Genomic DNA, 19,042 nt, shown 5'->3' on the forward strand with positions numbered 1-19,042 from the left:
AAGCTGAATTAAAACAATACTGTAAGAATTTGTAGGAATGACTTTCATTTATCCGTATGAGTTTCCCATAACACACAACATATGGGGCATTTCCATAATCTCTGAAGTATCAAACCTATAGAAATATGTATAATACTGTACATACATAATGTGTGTTTGTAAATTTACATAAATTATTCATAAATATTTTACATTATAAATGCACTGACTTAATTATATATTTGTACAATTCTATAATATATATATATATATATATATATATATATATATATATATATATATATATATATATATATATATATATATATATAGAATTGTACAAATATGTAATTAAATCAGTGCATTTAAAATGTAATATAAATATATATATATATATATATATATATATATATATATATATATATATATATATATATATATATATATAGTTTTTTTTTGTTTGTTTTTCCAGAAATTCTCCATAACTGTATTTGCACATAATATGGGCCATTTCCAGAATCTTTGAAATCACACACACACACACACACACACACACACACACACACACACACACACACACACACACACACACACACACACACACACACATATATATATATATATATATATATATATATATATTCCTACAATAATACATTAATAATCAAATAAATGGACCATGTTGTTAGGATTTATAATTTGCCAGAATGTTTTAATGTTTTAATAAAACCTGCAACCTTTTTGATAAACTCTTTTTAAATAAAGAGAAGGTGCAGAAAGAAATAACACATTTTCAAAAGTAAATAAATAAAAATAAGACAATTTGTTGAAAATTGAAAAACAGTCGTAGATTTACCAGTAAAACAGCAGAGTATCTTGGCCAGAGCTGAATGAGCCTTACCTGTGGTCTCCAACTTTAGCTCTTTAGAGGTGTTGCAGCTGAAACAAAAAGAGAAGAAAATAGTTGTCTTTAAGGACGTGGAAAAAAAGAAGAGGTAAAGAACTCAAGGCAAGTAAAAAAGCAGTATTGAGCTGGTCTGAGCTAGTAACAACCATCTCAGGCTCATGCTCCCCAGAGAGCAAACTGCAGTCTACACACCCAACATCATTACAACCTGCCCAACACTCAAACACAAGACCTGTGCTTTCAGCTGCTGTTCTGTAGAGGTGACACACAATATGACATTTAACTGTGAGCAAGCAACACAGCACAATACATGTAAACACCAACACACGGCCACACAGAGCCGGATGAATGGAGATCCCTGGGGTGCTCAGCTCAGCTCAGCTGCAATCCCATGTCAGACAGACACGGCATGATTGGCATGAAAAAAATCTATAATGATGACGTCAATGGAGAACAAATACATAAATAAAAATTACAGCGGGAGAGAATAATGTGTGTTACGTATATTCTCTTCTGTCTCTATAAACATCAGCCATGCAAAACTCATACTATAAGAGTCTGAACGCTTTGAAAAGTGTTATTTTAGTATCACTGATATACTGTTTATGACTTTATTATTTTTTATATATACATTTTTTATTTTAGGTAAAGTTTTATTATTATTTTGTTGTGTTTTGTTCATGTTATTAGGTTATTTTCTATATAGTTTTTATTTCTTTACAGTTTTATTTTTCTGACTTATTATTATTTATTTATTTTATTGACTTTTACTAATTCATCTTAAACTAAACCAAAAAAAAAAAATATTAATATGTAATATGTTAATATCAATAATAACCATGGCTTGGAAAAGTACATGTGCAAGATTTATTTAAATGTATTATGTAGCAACAATATATTTATATTTAAATATTAATAATTTTATTTATACATGCAAACCTTATTAAAATGTCATATATACAAAAACCTGTATGTTTCTATATTTTTTTGTATATTTTTTTTATACATGTCTTCTATATTTACTTTTTTTGGGATGGATACATGAACATGACATATGTCCAAAAAATGTATTACACATACAGAAACATACACATTTGTATGGGCAAGATATTGTCCTATTTTCAATAGGTTTCATCTATGTTTTTACACACCGCTACATGAACCGGGTCATGGTTCAAGAGATGATCTACATTCACTAATCTGTAGATAATGATTGTATGTTTTAAGATTCGAGGCGACTGCGCTTCTGAATGTTCTGCTCATATATTTGTACGGGGGAGGAACAGCAGCTGAAAAGACTGTAATGTGAGGCTGTTATGAGGTGTGTGTGTGTGTGTGTGTGTGTGGGCGCAGAGCTGATCAGAGTTATTTACAGCAAGTCTTTAAGTCTTTCACACAATTGAAGTTTCGTAACGCTACACATGTAAATAACTAAATGTAATTGTAATAGTGTTCCTGTAGCTCAACTGGTAACGCATTACGTTAGCAAGCAAGCTAGCGCAAGGTTGGGGGATCGATTCCTCGGGAACACATGATAGGTAAAAATGTATAGCCTAAATGCACTGTAAGTCGCTTTGGATAAAAGCGTCTGCTAAATTCATGCATTTAATTTAATTTAATTTAAAATTGAATTTAATAATAGCTAAAAATACATTGTAGGGGTCAAAATTATCCACTTTTCTTTTATGACAAAAATCAGGAAATTAAGTAAAGATCATGTTCCATGAAGATATTTTGTAAAAAAAAAAAAAAAATCCTACCGTAAATATATAGTACCTGCATTGCTAAGAACTTCATTTGAATAACTTTAAAGATGATTTTCTCAATATTTAGATTTGTTTGCTCCCTCAGATTCCAGATTTTCAAATATTATCCTCCTGACAAACCATACATCAATGGAAAGATTCAGCTTTCAGATGATGTATAAATCTCAATTTTGAAAAATGTACACTTATGACTGGCTTTGCGCTCCAGTTTAGTTTACATTTTAGTAATTGCAAATCCTTCCTTGAATGGTTTAATTTAATGAATATTTCTCCCCTCAAACTGAAACAGTCAATAAATGTGATTAAATGACTTTTATCCATTGGCTCTAAAAGGCAAGAATAGCATGCTAAGCCTGTCGGTTTTAATCTTTAACAGCTCTGTGATAAAAGCCATCCATCTTTCAGATTCAGCCTTGAGTGAGGCTGTGAGAGTGAAGACCGTGTCAGTGAGCAGACACTACTGTACGCATGCGCCAGATCAGGACAATCTTCAGTTTGTTGAAGAGAAAGCAGCAGATGGTGAGGAAGGAAGAGCCTGTGAAAATGAAGAAACCCTACAAAGTGTTTCACACAACGCTGCGTTTTGGTTGCAGGTCCACAACACTGCAGCAGCAGAAAATACAAACTAAATTCAAGTACTAAAAATTCTGTGTAAGCTGCTAGAGAGGTTTTAAGTAGCCGCAAAATGTAAGGAAAAAAGTGTTTCTGATGCAAAAAACAAACCAGGACAGTTAAAATAAAAAATATTTTTTATGTTTTTTTTTTTTTTTTTTTTTTACAGGGTTTTACCAGGTTGGATGTGGTAACGATGTTTACAAAATGCCAAAAGTTTGCATGCCAACAACTTTCTTTTATATTTTGCAATTAAATAAGGACATCTGTTGCATTAAGTTTATGAAAGAAAAAAAAATAGGACCATGCATCTACAACAAACATCATGTCTGCTCAACTCTCAGTGAATCTCTGTGTGCCAAATATCAGATTTCGAGGTGAAACACCTTATAATGACTCGTTAAGAGTGGAAATGAGGGATTCACAGCCTGTCGAAACGTCATCTGACATGTGTCACATGTGAGATATTCATGAGAGCACATCACACACGCACGCCGACACACACACACATCTGTCTCTGCGTCTCTGCCCTCGGCCTTTCTCTCCTCTTTCTCTGACCCTCTTCACCTGCCTGCTTATTAAAATCTCATAGCATTAACTTTGCTGCTCACGGCTGCTCAGGCTGAACAATTCAATCAGACTAAAGGAGTCAAATGAATCTCTAATGGCATTAAAGCCACAGGGGAGCGAGCTGGACTCTGGCCTTCACCTGAGGAGAGAGAGTGAGAGATGGCAAACGGCAAACGGCACATGGCAGATAGAGTGCAAACCAGTGAGGTGAACAAACAGTGCAGATAAAGATTGTAGTGGAAAAAAAAAGTTATTCAGTCTGATTAAAGTGACAAAGCAGTTATTTTATTTGACTGAAGAGGTGGTAGAATGATGTCAGTTCCATGCTGAATGAGGTAGTGATCAGACCAATGCTGCACAAAGTGACTGGTGCATGTCATTGTATGTTAGTGTGGGGTGGAAGGACAAGGGGATGTGGGATCTGGATGGGGGGGGGGGGGGACTGGTGGGCAAGTTCGGGAGCGAGTTCAGCTGCAATCCTTCAGTTTGCTGATCCTGGCCTGGAGACTCCGCAGTCTCCTCCCTGATGGCAGCAGACTCAAGAAGCTGTGTGACAGGTGGGTGGGATCACCTGCGATCCAGAGGGCTTTGTGAGTGAGACGTGTTCCATAAATGTGCTGAAGGAAGGGGAGAGAGACACCAAAGATCCTCTCAGCTGCTCTCACTATGCGTTGCAGAGTCTTTCAGCAGGACGCGCTGCAGGCGCCATACCACACAGTGATGCAGCTCGTCAGGATGCTCTCGATGGCGCCTCTGTAGAGGGTGTACATGATGGGGGCCGGGGCTCTGGCTCTCCTCAGTTTGTGGAGGAAGTAGAGACACTGTTGTGATATCTTGGCCAGTGCTGCTGTGTTTTCAGTCCAGGAGAGGTCCTCTGTGATGTGCACACCCAGGAACTTGGTGCTGCTCACTCTCTCCACAGTCGCACCGTTGATGGTCAGAGGAACAATCTCCTTCATCTTCTCCACGTTCAGAGACAGATTGTTGTTACTGCACCACCCAGCCAGGTGGCTCACCTCACTCCTGTATTTTGTCTCATCTTTGTTGCTAATGACCATGTCATCCACAAACTTAATGAAGAGGTTGGAGTTGTGTGACGGTGTGCAGTCATGGGTCAGCAGAGTGAAGAGGAGGGGGCTCAGCACACATCCTTGGGGGGCCCCAGTGTTCAGTGTGATGGTGCTGGATGTGTTACTGCTGACCCGTACTGCATGAGGTCTTCCAGTCAGAAAGTCCAACAGGCAGTTGCACAGCGAAGTGTTGAGCCCCAGCTGGACCAGTTTGTAGATGAGCTGTTGAGGGATGATTGTGTTGAATGCTGAACTGAAGTCTACGAACAGCATTCTGATGTATGAGTCCTTTTTGTCCAGATGTGTGAGTGCTGAGTGGACGGCAGTGGCGATGGCATCATCGGTCGAGGGGATGGAGCGATATGCAAACTGGAAGGGGTCCAGGGAGGGGGAGCTGACTTGATGTGGTGCATGACTAGCCGTTCAAAGCACTTCATCAGGATGGGGGTAAGTGCAACAGAATGGTAGTCATTGAAGCAGGATGTAGATGGCTTCTTCGGGACTGGAATTATGGTGGTAGTTTTAAAACATGTGGGAACAACAGCCAGTGAGATGTTGAAAATGTCTGTGAAGACATCAGTGAGTTCTGCTGCACAGTCTCTCAGTCCGTGATGGTCTGTATCCCCTGCCACAGGTGCCTAGTGTCTCTGCTGTCGCTGAATTGATGGACTATCCTCCTGGAGTGTGTTCTCTTAGCCTCTCTGATGCCACGGCACAGGTTGGCCCTAGCTGTTCTCAGGCCCACCTCATCTCCAGCTCTGAAGGCAGCGTTCCGTGTCTTCAGGAGTCTGTAGACCTCCCCTGTCATCAATGGCTTCTGGTTGGCCCGGACAGTGATGGTTTTTGTTACCGTTACATCATCAATACACTTATTGATGTAGGCAGTGACAGTCTCTGAGTACTCCTGGACGTCAGTGGAGTTAGTGTATGTGGCAGCCTGCTTAAACATATTCCAGTCAGTTGTGTTGAAGCCGTCTTGAAGAACCTCTGATGATTCTTCTGGCCACACTTGAATCAGTTTTTGAACTGGTTTGGCAACTTTAATGAGCGGTCTGTATGCAGGCATTAGCATAACAGTGAGGTTCCGAGGTGGGGGGGGGCTTTGTAAGCTCCTCTTTGTGTGGTGTAAACAAAATCCAAAATTGTATTACCTCGTGTTGGAAAGTTAATGTGTTGTTGTATTTTTGGAAACAATCTTTAAGTCAGCATGGTTGAAATCCCCAGCTATGATGAGAAAAGCACCTGTGTGTGCTGTTGGTGCTCACTGATGTGCTGGTACAGTCCATTAAGTGCGTCATTCCTGTTGCTGATGATGTTGAATGGGGGAATGTACACTGAAATGAGCAGTATAGCAGTATATTCCCTCGGCAGATAGAGCGTTCGGCACTTAATAATCATAACCTCCACCAGGGGTGAGCAGTGTTTGCTGATCACAACAGTATCGCGGCACCACGCGTCACTGATGCAAACTGAGGTTTTTCCTCCCGCGACGAGAGCTCGGTCCGCTCGATAGCACGTCACCTGGTCAAACTGAATAGCGCAGTCTGGAACGCTGTTGCTGAGCCATGTTTCTGTGAACACAAAAACACAACAGTCTCTTACAGTCCTCGGAGTTGAACGTAAGTACGAACGAATGTAGTCCAGTTTATTGTCCAAAGAGCGTACGCTAGCCAGTACGATGGTGGGTATAGATGGCTTGTGTGGGTTAGCCGTTAGCCTAGCCCGGATACCTCCACGCTTCCCCCTCTTCTGCTTCCTCTCACACCGCTTGTGGCGTCTCCGCTGTGGGCAAGATGCCGCAGTAGGGGTCAGTGATGGTGAAGGCCTCCGTAGCAGACTGAGATCCCGCAGCTTTTCTGCGTGTGCGGAGTTTAACTGTAAAAATGCGGTTCTGTCGACATCCAGTAGAAACTCACGACTGTATGCGCACTTAAAGATGCAAAAACACCGTTCTGACGGGACAGAGAGAACCCGCTGCATGTGGACGCACCGCCATCTTGAGAACCTACATATAATATATATATATACACTAAATATGGATTTCAGCTGAAAGAGTTTTGAAAGAGTCCTATTAATACACTCTTCACATTCGTTTCGCATTTACCAGTCAAATCAGTGAAATATTACTACAGTTTAAAATAAATGTCTTCTATTTGACATTATTTTAAAATATAATTTATGTCTGTGACATTAAGGACATTTATAATGTTAAAAAAGATTTATATTTCAAGTAAATGCTTTTCTTCCGGTGAATCCTGTAAAATAAAATGCATCACAGTTTCCACAAAAATATTGTGCAGCACAACTGTGTTCAACATTGATAATAATCAGAAATGTTTCTTGAGCAGTAAATCATCATATTATTCTGATTTCTGAAGATCATGTGACACTGAAGACTGGAGGAATGATGCTGAAAATACAGCGGAGCATCACAGAAATAAATTATAGTTTAACACAGATTCACACAGAAAACAGATACTTGAAATTGTAATATTATTTAAAAAAATTTTTTACAGTTTTTGATTAAATAAATGCAGCCCAGGTGAGCAGAAGCGACTTATTTCAAAAGCATTAAAAATCTTCTCAATTCGTAACTTTAAGTACACATTTCTACAAAAGCCTCTGACCTGATGATATGGCTTCTTCTAATTCTTTGGCTTCCTCGAGTTCTTTGGCTTCTTCCTCTGTAAAGAGAAAACGGATGAGAGGGAATGAGTTTCCAGTCTCCAAACACAGACATAGTTCAGCAAGATCTGAAAATGTCTCAATGTGCTAACAAGGAAATCCATGTGAAAAGATCAAGACTCGTTAAGCAAGCTTTCCAAAGAGATGTAGTCTGCTCTAAAACACACTAGATGTGAAACCACACACTCACATAGCCAATAAAAACACAATTATGACAAGATCAACATAGTTTTTATATGAAATTTACGAAAAATGCAAATGAGCTATGCACATGCGTCACCCAGTGTTATTTTAGTATGACATTTTATTATACTTTTTATTAATAATTTTTTTTCATATATTTTTTTCTGTATTATGTGTTTTTTTTATACCTATATATTTTTTTATTATTGTATATAATTTTTTAATAACCCTGTGGCTATGTCTGATTTTTAAAATACATTTTAGTAAAATAAATAAATATTTTAAATAGATTTAAAATGAATGAATAAATAAAAATCCATGGTTTCTCTTTTTCTGTATGCACAGTATCTAACAGTACTACAGAAGTGAGTATAAAGAGCATATAAAATAAATCTAACAGAATTTTAACATTTAACATTTCTATATAATATTTTTGAGCTGTAAACTGCTGAATGAGGACAATTTGAGATTCACACCTTTTAGAAAATATAGTTATCAAACCCAAACTAAGGGTTTCACATTATTGATATTGATGTCTTGACAATATTCTGGGTCTGCTGTTGAGAGATGAATGAATGGAAACACTGAAGAGGAGCAGAACTAATGGAAAGCCCTTTATGACCGAGGGTTAAGGGTTTTGCTATTTAAAAAAAAAAAAGAAAAAAAATGTTTTACTTTTAATTTTAGTTACATTTTCAGCAATTCTGTTGTGCATTTATTTATCTATCTATCTATCAAATTATTTACTTTTTATTTGCATGAATACATTCAAGTATTTATTATGTATTCATGCAAATAAAAAGTAAATAATTTGCATTTATATTTATATAAAATAAATATTTTCCAAATTCATTAATGTTTTCATTCTATAGATAGAATATATATATATATATATATATATATATATATATATATATATATATATATATATATATATTAGTGCTGTCAATCGATTAAAAAAAATTAACTAATTAATCGCACAATTTTTTACAATTAATCGCGATTAATCGCGATTAATCGCAATTAAAAGACTGAAACTTTTTGGATATGTAAATGTAAAATGTAAATAATTAATGTAAACTCAAGACAAAGAAACTATTTAAATTCAAAATATGATTGTTTATTGGAATTTTTGTTTAACTTGTAACACAGATTTTCTCATGTAAACAACATACCTGCAATAAACCATCAATATCCTCCAAATTAACTGTTGGCTTGAAAGCCATATTTATTACAGAAATAAAAACACAGGCATGTAAGTACCATTTGAATTTCAAAACAATCAATGCCAATAATAGACAAAAATGATTTCCATGTTGAATTCTAAGTGGACTGCAAAAAATTCCAAAGTATAGTCATTGCCAGTGCTTTAAGTGGGCCGGTACGCACCGGTACGCCACTTCCAAATATAGCTCTTGAGCGTACCGCCACCTCTCCGTGCGCCCAGAACGTGCTTGTAGCATACCAGTACGCTCATTTGGACATCTGTTTTAATAGAGGTTTTAATCTTTCACCTGCACTGCCGATTTTCAGAGCGCCCTTCACAATGCAAGCTTCCTAATTCATCCCACCCAGAGCAGAAACTACATTACCCATTCACCCTTAAGTTATACAAGTGAATAGCGCATGTGTCGCTTTTCCCACTGTTAAGTGTCAACAACTCAACGTGGCCGGAGAAGGTGTGTGAAACTTGTTGTGAGTTATACTAAAGCAAAATCTTGAGTATTTATTGTCTGATAAACATTAGAAACTGTCTGCGGAGGTTGAGTCGTCCTGCAGCCCCCGCTGGCTGTTCATTGGCTGCAGCATCTTTTTTCTAAGTTCTAAAAAAATACCGTAGACGGCAAGGCACAAATTTAGATATTAATTTATCTAATTAATCTATAGCCTATGCACAAAAACAATATGATCTTTTTGTCCCCTTTTTGTTTTAAAGCTTGATGAAGAGAGAGAGCGTAAGTTGCTGCAGCTGAGGAGGACAGTGATGCACGCGTACAGGAGTGATTGACAGTTCGCGGCACTGTGTACAAAAAATACTCCGCTACACAATTATTTCGTTATTTTCGTTTAAGCTTATTAACGTTAGCGTTACAGAAAGGTCTGATTTACGCACTGTTACAGTCATACATTCATAATGTTTCTTGTGGCAGACTGAAGAGTAATCCGGCAGAGTTTTATACTGAAACTTTCCGTCTAAAAGTCCTTCCTTGGTCTTATCCATATTTCTTTGCACGTTGAACACACATAGGCCACAACTGGAAATAAAAAAAACTGCAACCGCGTTAATTGCGTTATTTTTTTTTAACGCGTTAAATATTTCAAATTAATCGAATGCGTTAACGCGCTAATTTTGAGAGCACTAATATATATATATATATATATATATATATATATATATATATATATATATATATAAACACACAAACATATGTTTCATAAAAATAAAAATATAACAAATATTATTTAAAATATTAAGTGTAATTATTTATTTTAAAGAAATGTTATTTTAATCTATTTATATAATTACACAAATATTTATGGTGCCTATTATTTAAACGATTCAATTTAATTATTTTATTCAATTATTTTATTTGATCTAGTAATATAATTACAAATATTTATATTTGTTCATTGTTTACAAAAAACATTTTAATATAATGCATATTATTTAAACTATTAAATTGAATTAAATAAATAATTTACATAACTATACAAATATTTATATTTATATTTTTTATCTAACTGTAACTATTTTACATAATTATATATAAATATTTATATTTATCTGTTTACTATTGAAATGCAATTAATTAAATAAATAATGTTCCAATAAACCAAGCAAAAAAAAAAAAAAAAAAAAATCTATATTAAGCTAAGCTGTTAAGCATTTATGCAGTTTTAGCTGATCACATGTTCTCAGGTAAGATCCAGACGTGAACAAGTCTAATTAGAGTCCAGTTAAAGTGCCAAACGTCAGCTCAGAAGCCTGGAGACTGATCTGAATCCTGCAGAAAGAGCCGCTTTATTTGCTTTATTTCATTTCATTCCATTCCGCTGTTTGCGGCGGTTCTTCTTCCAGATATTCAGTCTCTCTCTCCGTCTCTTGCAGATGCAGAGGTATTTTAAAAGCCCAGGGGTCCCGTGCAGCGCTGCAATGACCTTTATTTAAATGTCTCCTGCTCCACACACAGATCAGAGCAATGCTCGTCCCTTCACACGACCGCTGAAGCCTCCACACATCAGTCATTTCAACCTCCAGGTTCTGCGCTCCCTCGTTACGCAGCGAGACTAATTATCTGGCGGCGCTAATGAACTTCAGGAGGAGAGAGAACTGGACTCAGAAACTACAAACTGTGTGCAGCGTGAGAGTTTGCTCATTATTACTGATGCCACAGACCACCACACATGATTATTATTCCCTCCAGACAGACCTCCCTCCTAAAATCAAAGCACATATGTACACTTTTATTTGTTAAATAAAAAATAAAAACTTCTGGATATTTACTTTCTATTAAGCTGACATGATGTCTTTTTTATACTCACCATTATAGCAACAAACTATGGCTGTTTAACCATTTGTGGGCAATCTCATGATTTTGCTTAATTTCTTTTAATAATTTCTTTAAAATTATAGTTATATATTTATTTATATTTCAATACTATATATATATATATTCATCCGTTTATTTGTTCTATTTTTATTTGACTTAGAATGTTTCAATTTATTTTCCATTTACTATTATTTATTAATATATTTATTTTTAAAATGCATTATTTAATTATTTACCATTAATATTGTAATAGTAATTTATATTATGGTTTATAATTTTTTATTACACAAATAAATACATTTTGTAAATAAATATGTATAAATTAAATATGATATATTTTAAGTAAAATAAGTCAATATGTGTGTGTGTGTGTGTGTGTTGAGTCTAATGATAAATATAAAATAAAACAAACAAACAAACAAATAAATAAATAAATACTGGAAAAATATGCACTTTCTATTAAGCTGACATTATCTCTTTGATTTACAATCAAAATTGTTTTTATTATTTATTTTTAATTTACTGTTATATATTTAATTTATTATTTTTATATTTCATTATTTATTGCTAATATTGTAATATGATTTATTTATTATTTTAAATTACATAAATTTCTTTTAAAATAATATTATTAATGCAAAATAATTTTATATAAATCAAAACAAATTAAATAAATAAATGTTAACACACACACACACACACATTAATCTGAGCCTCTAGGAGCAAAGACTTATGTGTTTGACTTCGACGCTCATGATTAGAAAGTCTTGTGTAGCCAGAACTGTGCAGTGGCATGAACTTTGACCTCTGGACGTTTAAAGCGACCAGCTGCAGCTGGTTTAGTGGTTTAATATGAGATAACAGACACAATGTGTTCCTCACCTGCTCTCATCTCCTCGCAGCTCTCTCTGATCTTCCTGCGACAGACGACGGTCAGAGCCACCAGCAGAGCCAGCAAACACACGGCCAGAGCCACGGTCAGCCACAGCGCCAGCGGAGGGAAGCCCAGAGCCTGACCTGCACACCGGACGACACACAGACACATCGCCATCATCAAACACTCATCATCATCACAGACGCTGCTGTAACATACTGTATCCACGGCATGCCACTCATTTATCTATCATCCACTATCAATGTCACAGACTGCATTACCAATCAAATATCACAAGAAGATAGATACTGTGGAGAAAACCGCTGATCACAGACATTTAATGGAGATTTAAAGCCATCATGGATAATATTTGACAGAACTGAGCAGAAAATGATCAGAGCTCCTCTTCGTCATTCATCAACAGCATTTACAGTCTTTTAGCAGCTTTTAACTCCAGCACATTTGGAAAGAACGCCACACAAACCCATCGTTTGAAATCTCACATTACTCTCATTATTTAGTGTGAAATAAACCACACACACTCTTTCAACAGACGACTGCTGTAATCATGGTACATTAATGACAGGTGTTTTTTTAAGTTAGTTAATAAACAATACAATGAAGTAAATGTAAAACAGTAAAACTTAAATAATCATCTTTATTCTTATAATAATATATTTTTATTTTTTTCAATCTGGAGCCTATAAAAATTACGTTAGTGTTTTTAGCAGAGGATTTCACTTTTAATTCAATCTGGTACTTAGTTGTTGTTGTTGTTGTTTACAGGCAATTTCTGAATTAAAATGGTTTCCTAATGTTTTAAAAGTAAATAAGTGTTTTGTTTTTTTTTTATATTTTGTATTTTGTAGGTCAGATACCAAAAAAACATTAAAAATAGTAATAAATAAACAGAAATAACATGAAAATAGTACAACAAATAAATATAAATTAATTAAATACAAAACAAAGCAAGTAATAAAATAAAATAATAAAATAAAATAATGATAGAATAAGACAAAAATAATTAAAATGAATGAAATACATATAAAACAACGTAGAATAAAAACAAACAATAAGACAAAATAAAATGAATTGCAAATTAAACTGAATTAAACAAAATAAGTATAAAATAAATAAAATAAAAAAATGAAAGGACAAAATAAATCACAATTAAATTAAACAAAAATATAATAAAACAATAGAAGAGGGCAAAATAAAATAAAGTAACAAAATAATGAAATAGAAATGCTTAAAATAGTAATAAAAAACTATCAAAAATAAAATAAAATTAGTCAAAAATTATTAAAATGAATGAAATACAAATAAAATAATATAATAAAAAACTAACAATAAGAAAAAATAACAAAAGTCTCTAATGCTGAAAACACTCCACTCTTGGCTCTTGAACTTGAATAATGAGCGTATATATATATATATATATCAGCATCCTTCTCGCAGCCAAAAGATGAAGGTAGACTGGACACAAATGTGACGGGCAGTAATTGTGAACACTTAGAAATCAATACTACAGCTGGTGGTTTATTAATGTCTCTGAGTGCTGTCCATGTAAGTATCAGCTCAAACATGCTAGGTTTCAAAAAGGTCAATAACAAAGCAAAGCGGCGAAATCTGGCTTTATTTCCCCCGGTAACACACAGACAGAGATGATCTGACAGAGGATGTACGTGGATGTAGAGATGAAGATCTGTTATCATTTGCAGAAGTGCAGAGAAAGCTGCTGAAGACACTCTCTGTATGTTTCAAACCCTCTCCTAAAGGTTAACAGGACAGCTCATTCAATTCACCGCTATTTATTTCTCTTTATTTGTGCCAGACGAGCTGCACGAGATGAAAGTGTGATGTGCTCCTCCACACAGACACCAATCAGACTCGTCAGCGCTCATTAAACACTCAGAGTTTGATTCAGACACCGCGCAGATGCTCAGGAAATGACAGAACTGGACGGATCTCTTCTGAACAGACGCGAAACATCATGTTGTTAGGACAAAGAAGGCAAAACTGGATGATTTGAGCACTGTTTTGTCGTATTTCTGCTCTGGCTGTCTGAAGAACCAAAGCACTGACTAATCATATCATATCATATCATATATTATATTATATTATATTATATTATATTATATTATATTATATTGGGCCTCACAGGCATGTTTATGTCTCAAATTGTAGGTAGAAGAATTATATAACCATCTATGATTTTCTATGACAGCTAGGATGCAAATAAAATAACAAATCTAATAACATAAAATGAAAAATAACATAAAAAAATGAAATTACAAATAAAATAAGGCAAAACTAAATAAAATTACAACAAAAAGACAAATTAAAATTAAAAAAAAAAAAAATTATATATATATATATATATATATATATATATATATATATATATATATATATCAATTAAAAATACATAAGATAAATGAAAACAAAATAAAAAAATGTAACCCTCTGAGGTCTAAGGGTATTTTTGGGGCCTGGAGAAGTTTTTCATGCCCTGACATTTGTGCTTTTTTTAGTTTCTCATACACATCTAAATGGGTAAAGTCTAATCTCACTGTAATCAGCACAAACTGGGCTATAATAATATGTGAGCAGCATGTGTGTACATAATTGAAATGACTTTTTGTTTCTAAAAGTCATATGCGAGTAGGCGTCAACTATCATGAATATCATTGTGATTTACACCTGAGAAGACAAAGACCCGCATAATGAGCTGCATAATGAGCTGCATAATGAGATGCATAATGAGCTGCATAATGAGCCGCATAATGAGCCTTTCAGTCAGCTGTGTCACTGAGAGGGAGGAGTTACAAGAAAGAATGCGAGGACAAAATAAATCTATATAATTTTATAGTTTATTTAGAATATATTTAATTATCCCACAACATAATTTAATATCCACTTGCAAGTGCAGTTAAACAGTTTATTAGGAACAAAAAAGCTGACTTTTAAAACTATTTTTTTTGCATCATTACTCCAGTCACACAATCCTTCAGAAATCCTTTTAACAACCTGATTTTCTACAAAAAAAAAAAAAAAAAAAAAAAATTGTTATTATCATTATTATTATTATTATTATTGTTATCAATGTTGAAAAGAGCTGTGAATATTGAATATTTGTTTCAGGTTTTTTAGGGGGGATAAATTGAAAGAACAGCATTGTTTGTTACATTTGTTACAGTTATCTTTATTTGTTACATTTATATTATTTACATCAAACTTTTTTTTTTGTATTGTATATTGTTTTTGAAACTTCATAATATTTCACTTGATTATTCATTAAGTCAGGAATTATAGTTGTGAAAAAGTATTTGGAAAAAGTCTTACTGGTCAAGCTTTCTATAGATATATCTCTCATGTGTCTTCGTTGAGTATTAACAGAGTTACAGTTCATATTAATGACGTGTTTGTAAATGACGATCAGCGCAGACAATGGCTGCAGACAGCGCACCTTGTTTGTTATCTTTATTTTATAAAAGCACAAAGTTTTGTTATTATGTCTTTATACAAACAAAAAAGTAAACCCTTTACAGATTCGATTGATGTATTGCTCTTATCTGTACGATAACTGAAATTATGATTTAAGTTCTTTCCGGGGTTATCAGGAGAAAATGCCTCATAACGTGTATACCCTTTAATCGACTTCAGAGGGTTAAATAAATAAAATACGAACATAGACCAACAGTTTCTTGATTTAGATGAACTGTATTTGTACCTAACACATAACACATTAATTAAACAACGGAGAGGACGTTTGATCGCTTCTATTAAGACCGTCATAATTCTTTATGAGATCCTCTAGTGTTTCTGTAAGCACACACACATGATACTTTACTTTATTTACACAAATGGGGTTAGAGTTTTTCCTGCTGTGAATCCCGATCTAATCCATATAACTGTATTCTCTCTCTGGCTGAAGGTGTCCTGATGAAGATAAATGTTGTGAAAGTCGAGCATTTCAGCGCTGTTGTCCCTTAAGGCCTGTAGGCTCATATTTCTCTCTTACTATTGTTTGATGATGTGATTTTCCTTCCCTCTGTTATAGATATATCCCAAACGTCTCTCATCACCCATCATCTTCCTCTGGAAGCCCTTATTCATCTCGTTCTCAGCTGCCAAAGACACACAAGGACGAACGCAGATCTCGCTCTCACCTCCAACACTTCCTCAAGCGTCCGGACCCTGTTCCTATCGCTCACATCACAACATCAGTCTCCAGTGCTGCAGTTTAGACACTGGACGGAGAAATGACCATCACTCCCTCACCCAAGTAGTTTTTTATATTTCACTGCTCTATAAAGATTGTAAAATATCAAGCTCAGAGATGATTGAAAAAATTGCAAACTTGCAAAAAAGTAAAAAATGACGCTACAATAAATAACCACTCTATTGTAAACTGTTGGAAGTGGAATTATGTGAACTTCTGTGATTTTCAACAATGGCCAAACTAATGCCACTGGGACACACAGGGAATAGAATAGAATAGAATAGAATAGAATAGAATAGAATAGAATAGAATAGAATAGAATAGAATATTATTAAATTAACTTAAAAAAAGTATTACAATAAATAAATGAAAATAAAATAATGCATTTAATTAAACCAAAACAAATAAAATAAAATAAAAATTTAATTTAAAAAAAAACAAAATTAAATACAATTTTAAAATGATGTTACAACATAAAACTATCGTATCACTATTGCATTGTATCACAAATTGATTTATTGCAGAGACAGAGCTATATATATATATATATATATATATATATATATATATATATATATATATATACAAAATAATTTAAATTAAATTAAAAAATGAATTAAAAATAGTAAAATAATATAGAGCAAAATAAAAAATAACAAAATAAATAAATGAAACAAAAATAAATGTAATTTATATAAAAAAAATTAAACAGTTTACAAGGCACAAGACAACAGCAAGATTCTACAGATTGCCGAAAGTCATCATCTAACACATATATATACACACACACATACACACACATTTTGAGATTGAAACTGTATAGACCCTTTTACAGTTGGTAAACAATGTGACGTATTTCTGTGGGCGGGGCTTAGCTGGAGGCAGAAAGATTCCCCTCAACACTTGAACAAACAGAAGCTAGCGAGTTTTCTTAGCTTGTTTTTTTAATAATGGCTGGAGAAAATCTGAATAATCTGCTTTATCTGAATATTTAAGGTCACTCACTGTCCGGGACCGCGATAATTATTTGAAAAAGTTAACTTTAACGGGCGGAACCAGATTGGTCGACCCGTACACAATCACTCATTGGATGGACGATCTGACAGGATTACCTCCGATTGAGTGGCCTGACATCTAACGTTACACTTACCTGATAGAGAAACCGAGCATGTATAGTAAAGAAAACTGAGGGCGTATAAATCCTTAGATTAAATAAAGAGTGACATTACAGTAAAATTATTATTAAGATGTAAATATTTTCTAGAAATAAAAATTCTGAAGACTGCAAATTAATTATAAACTTTCTGTATTTATTCTTTCTTACCATGTTCTTAAATTCCGGTCACAATTAATCACAACAATGTATATAAAATGTTCTCCGTCGATTCTGGCAACCAACAACACAACAAGACAACATTTTAAGCTCCTTGAGTAGCCGACCCTGTGTTGGTTTGTATTAGCCGCCTCCAGTTTTCCGTTTGTTTTGCCTCCAGCTAGTGCCGTGACGTACCGGTGACGTCCGCGCAAAAGGGGTCTATAGGTTATCGTCATAAACTCACTTTAGGGAGCAAATGTATGGTACAGTATTTTATGGGAATCTATTAACGCTCGTTTCTGAACGATGCGTCTCCCATGGCAACCGCTGGAGTTCCAGGCTCCGCCCCTCCACTCAGACCAGCTTCACTTCTACTGTTGCTCTGCTTTCATCTGTGAAACACCTCCCAGCCTAACCTCTCCTGATACCGCTGATCAAAGCTAGCGCTCGCTCCTTTTACCCGCCGCAGAGAGAGTCACAGCGATACAATACTGAGGCCACGAGGAGAAGAAAGACCCGAGACAAGCCTCAGACGAGCCTCGTGCTGAGCAGGAGGACTGACACTAACACAGCCGAGTACAAGACCGGTGAGACTGAGGCAGACAGACGGGCCCAAGTTCTGTCATCATTTATTCACCTCCCCTAGTCAATGCCATATATGTTCTTTCTCCAAGAAAACACCAAAGGAGATCTCAGACAGAACATCCAGACAATGATAATCTGGGTTTCTGGTTGCACTTTTCTAATTGCCATGTGACACACAAGAACCAATAGTGTTCGCCATTAAAGAAATAGTTCAGTCAATAATGGAAATGTGCTCACACTCAGACCATCCAAGATCAGGATGAGTTTGTTTCTTCATCAGGTTTGTAGAAATGTAGCATTGCATCAGTGTCTCATCAGTGGATGCTCCAGTCCATCAGTTAACATCTGGAGAAGTATAACGCTGTGCAGATTTCTCTCCTGATTCAGACAGAACACTTTTTCACTGGAGGAAGTGTTATTCTGGATTATAGACTCTATGTGTTTGAGTTAAAATCATCTTAATGCTGGATGTGTTTCAGGTTTTGTCTTCTCCAGATGTTCACTGATGGACTGGAGTGCTGTGGATTATTGGGATGTTTTTTATCAGCTGTTTGGACTCATCCATTGCTGTAAATATTGGCAGTCATTATAAGGACGATAACAATCTTAAAGAGTTCATCGGATGGTATGTTAATTTATACAAGCTATATTTTTTTTTTAATCTCTTTAAATCCATTACCCCTTTTTCAAATCAAGCTGATCTCAGATGCCTGTGTGATG

The 19,042-nt window shown here is 34.9% G+C and overlaps 1 protein-coding gene across 2 annotated transcripts in view; it reads right to left on the bottom strand.

Annotated features, from left to right (window-relative positions):
* cd276 (CD276 molecule) overlaps window positions 1-19,042 on the bottom strand; it is a 77,591-nt gene that overhangs the window by 22,590 nt on the left and 35,959 nt on the right. Inside the window, exons 5-7 of one of the 2 annotated variants that reach the window (XM_052530814.1) lie at window positions 12,206-12,340; window positions 7,532-7,588; window positions 881-918 (exon numbers count right to left, since the gene is read on the bottom strand). In XM_052530814.1, coding sequence (XP_052386774.1) covers window positions 896-918; window positions 7,532-7,588; window positions 12,206-12,340 — 215 coding nt within the window. In that variant the 3' untranslated portion in view covers window positions 881-895. The remainder of the gene's footprint in view (window positions 1-880; window positions 919-7,531; window positions 7,589-12,205; window positions 12,341-19,042) is intronic. The other variant, XM_052530816.1, reaches the window with a different exon arrangement.

The sequence above is a fragment of the Carassius gibelio genome, chromosome A18, assembly GCF_023724105.1.
Source record: "Carassius gibelio isolate Cgi1373 ecotype wild population from Czech Republic chromosome A18, carGib1.2-hapl.c, whole genome shotgun sequence".
Classification (NCBI taxonomy): domain Eukaryota; kingdom Metazoa; phylum Chordata; class Actinopteri; order Cypriniformes; family Cyprinidae; genus Carassius; species Carassius gibelio.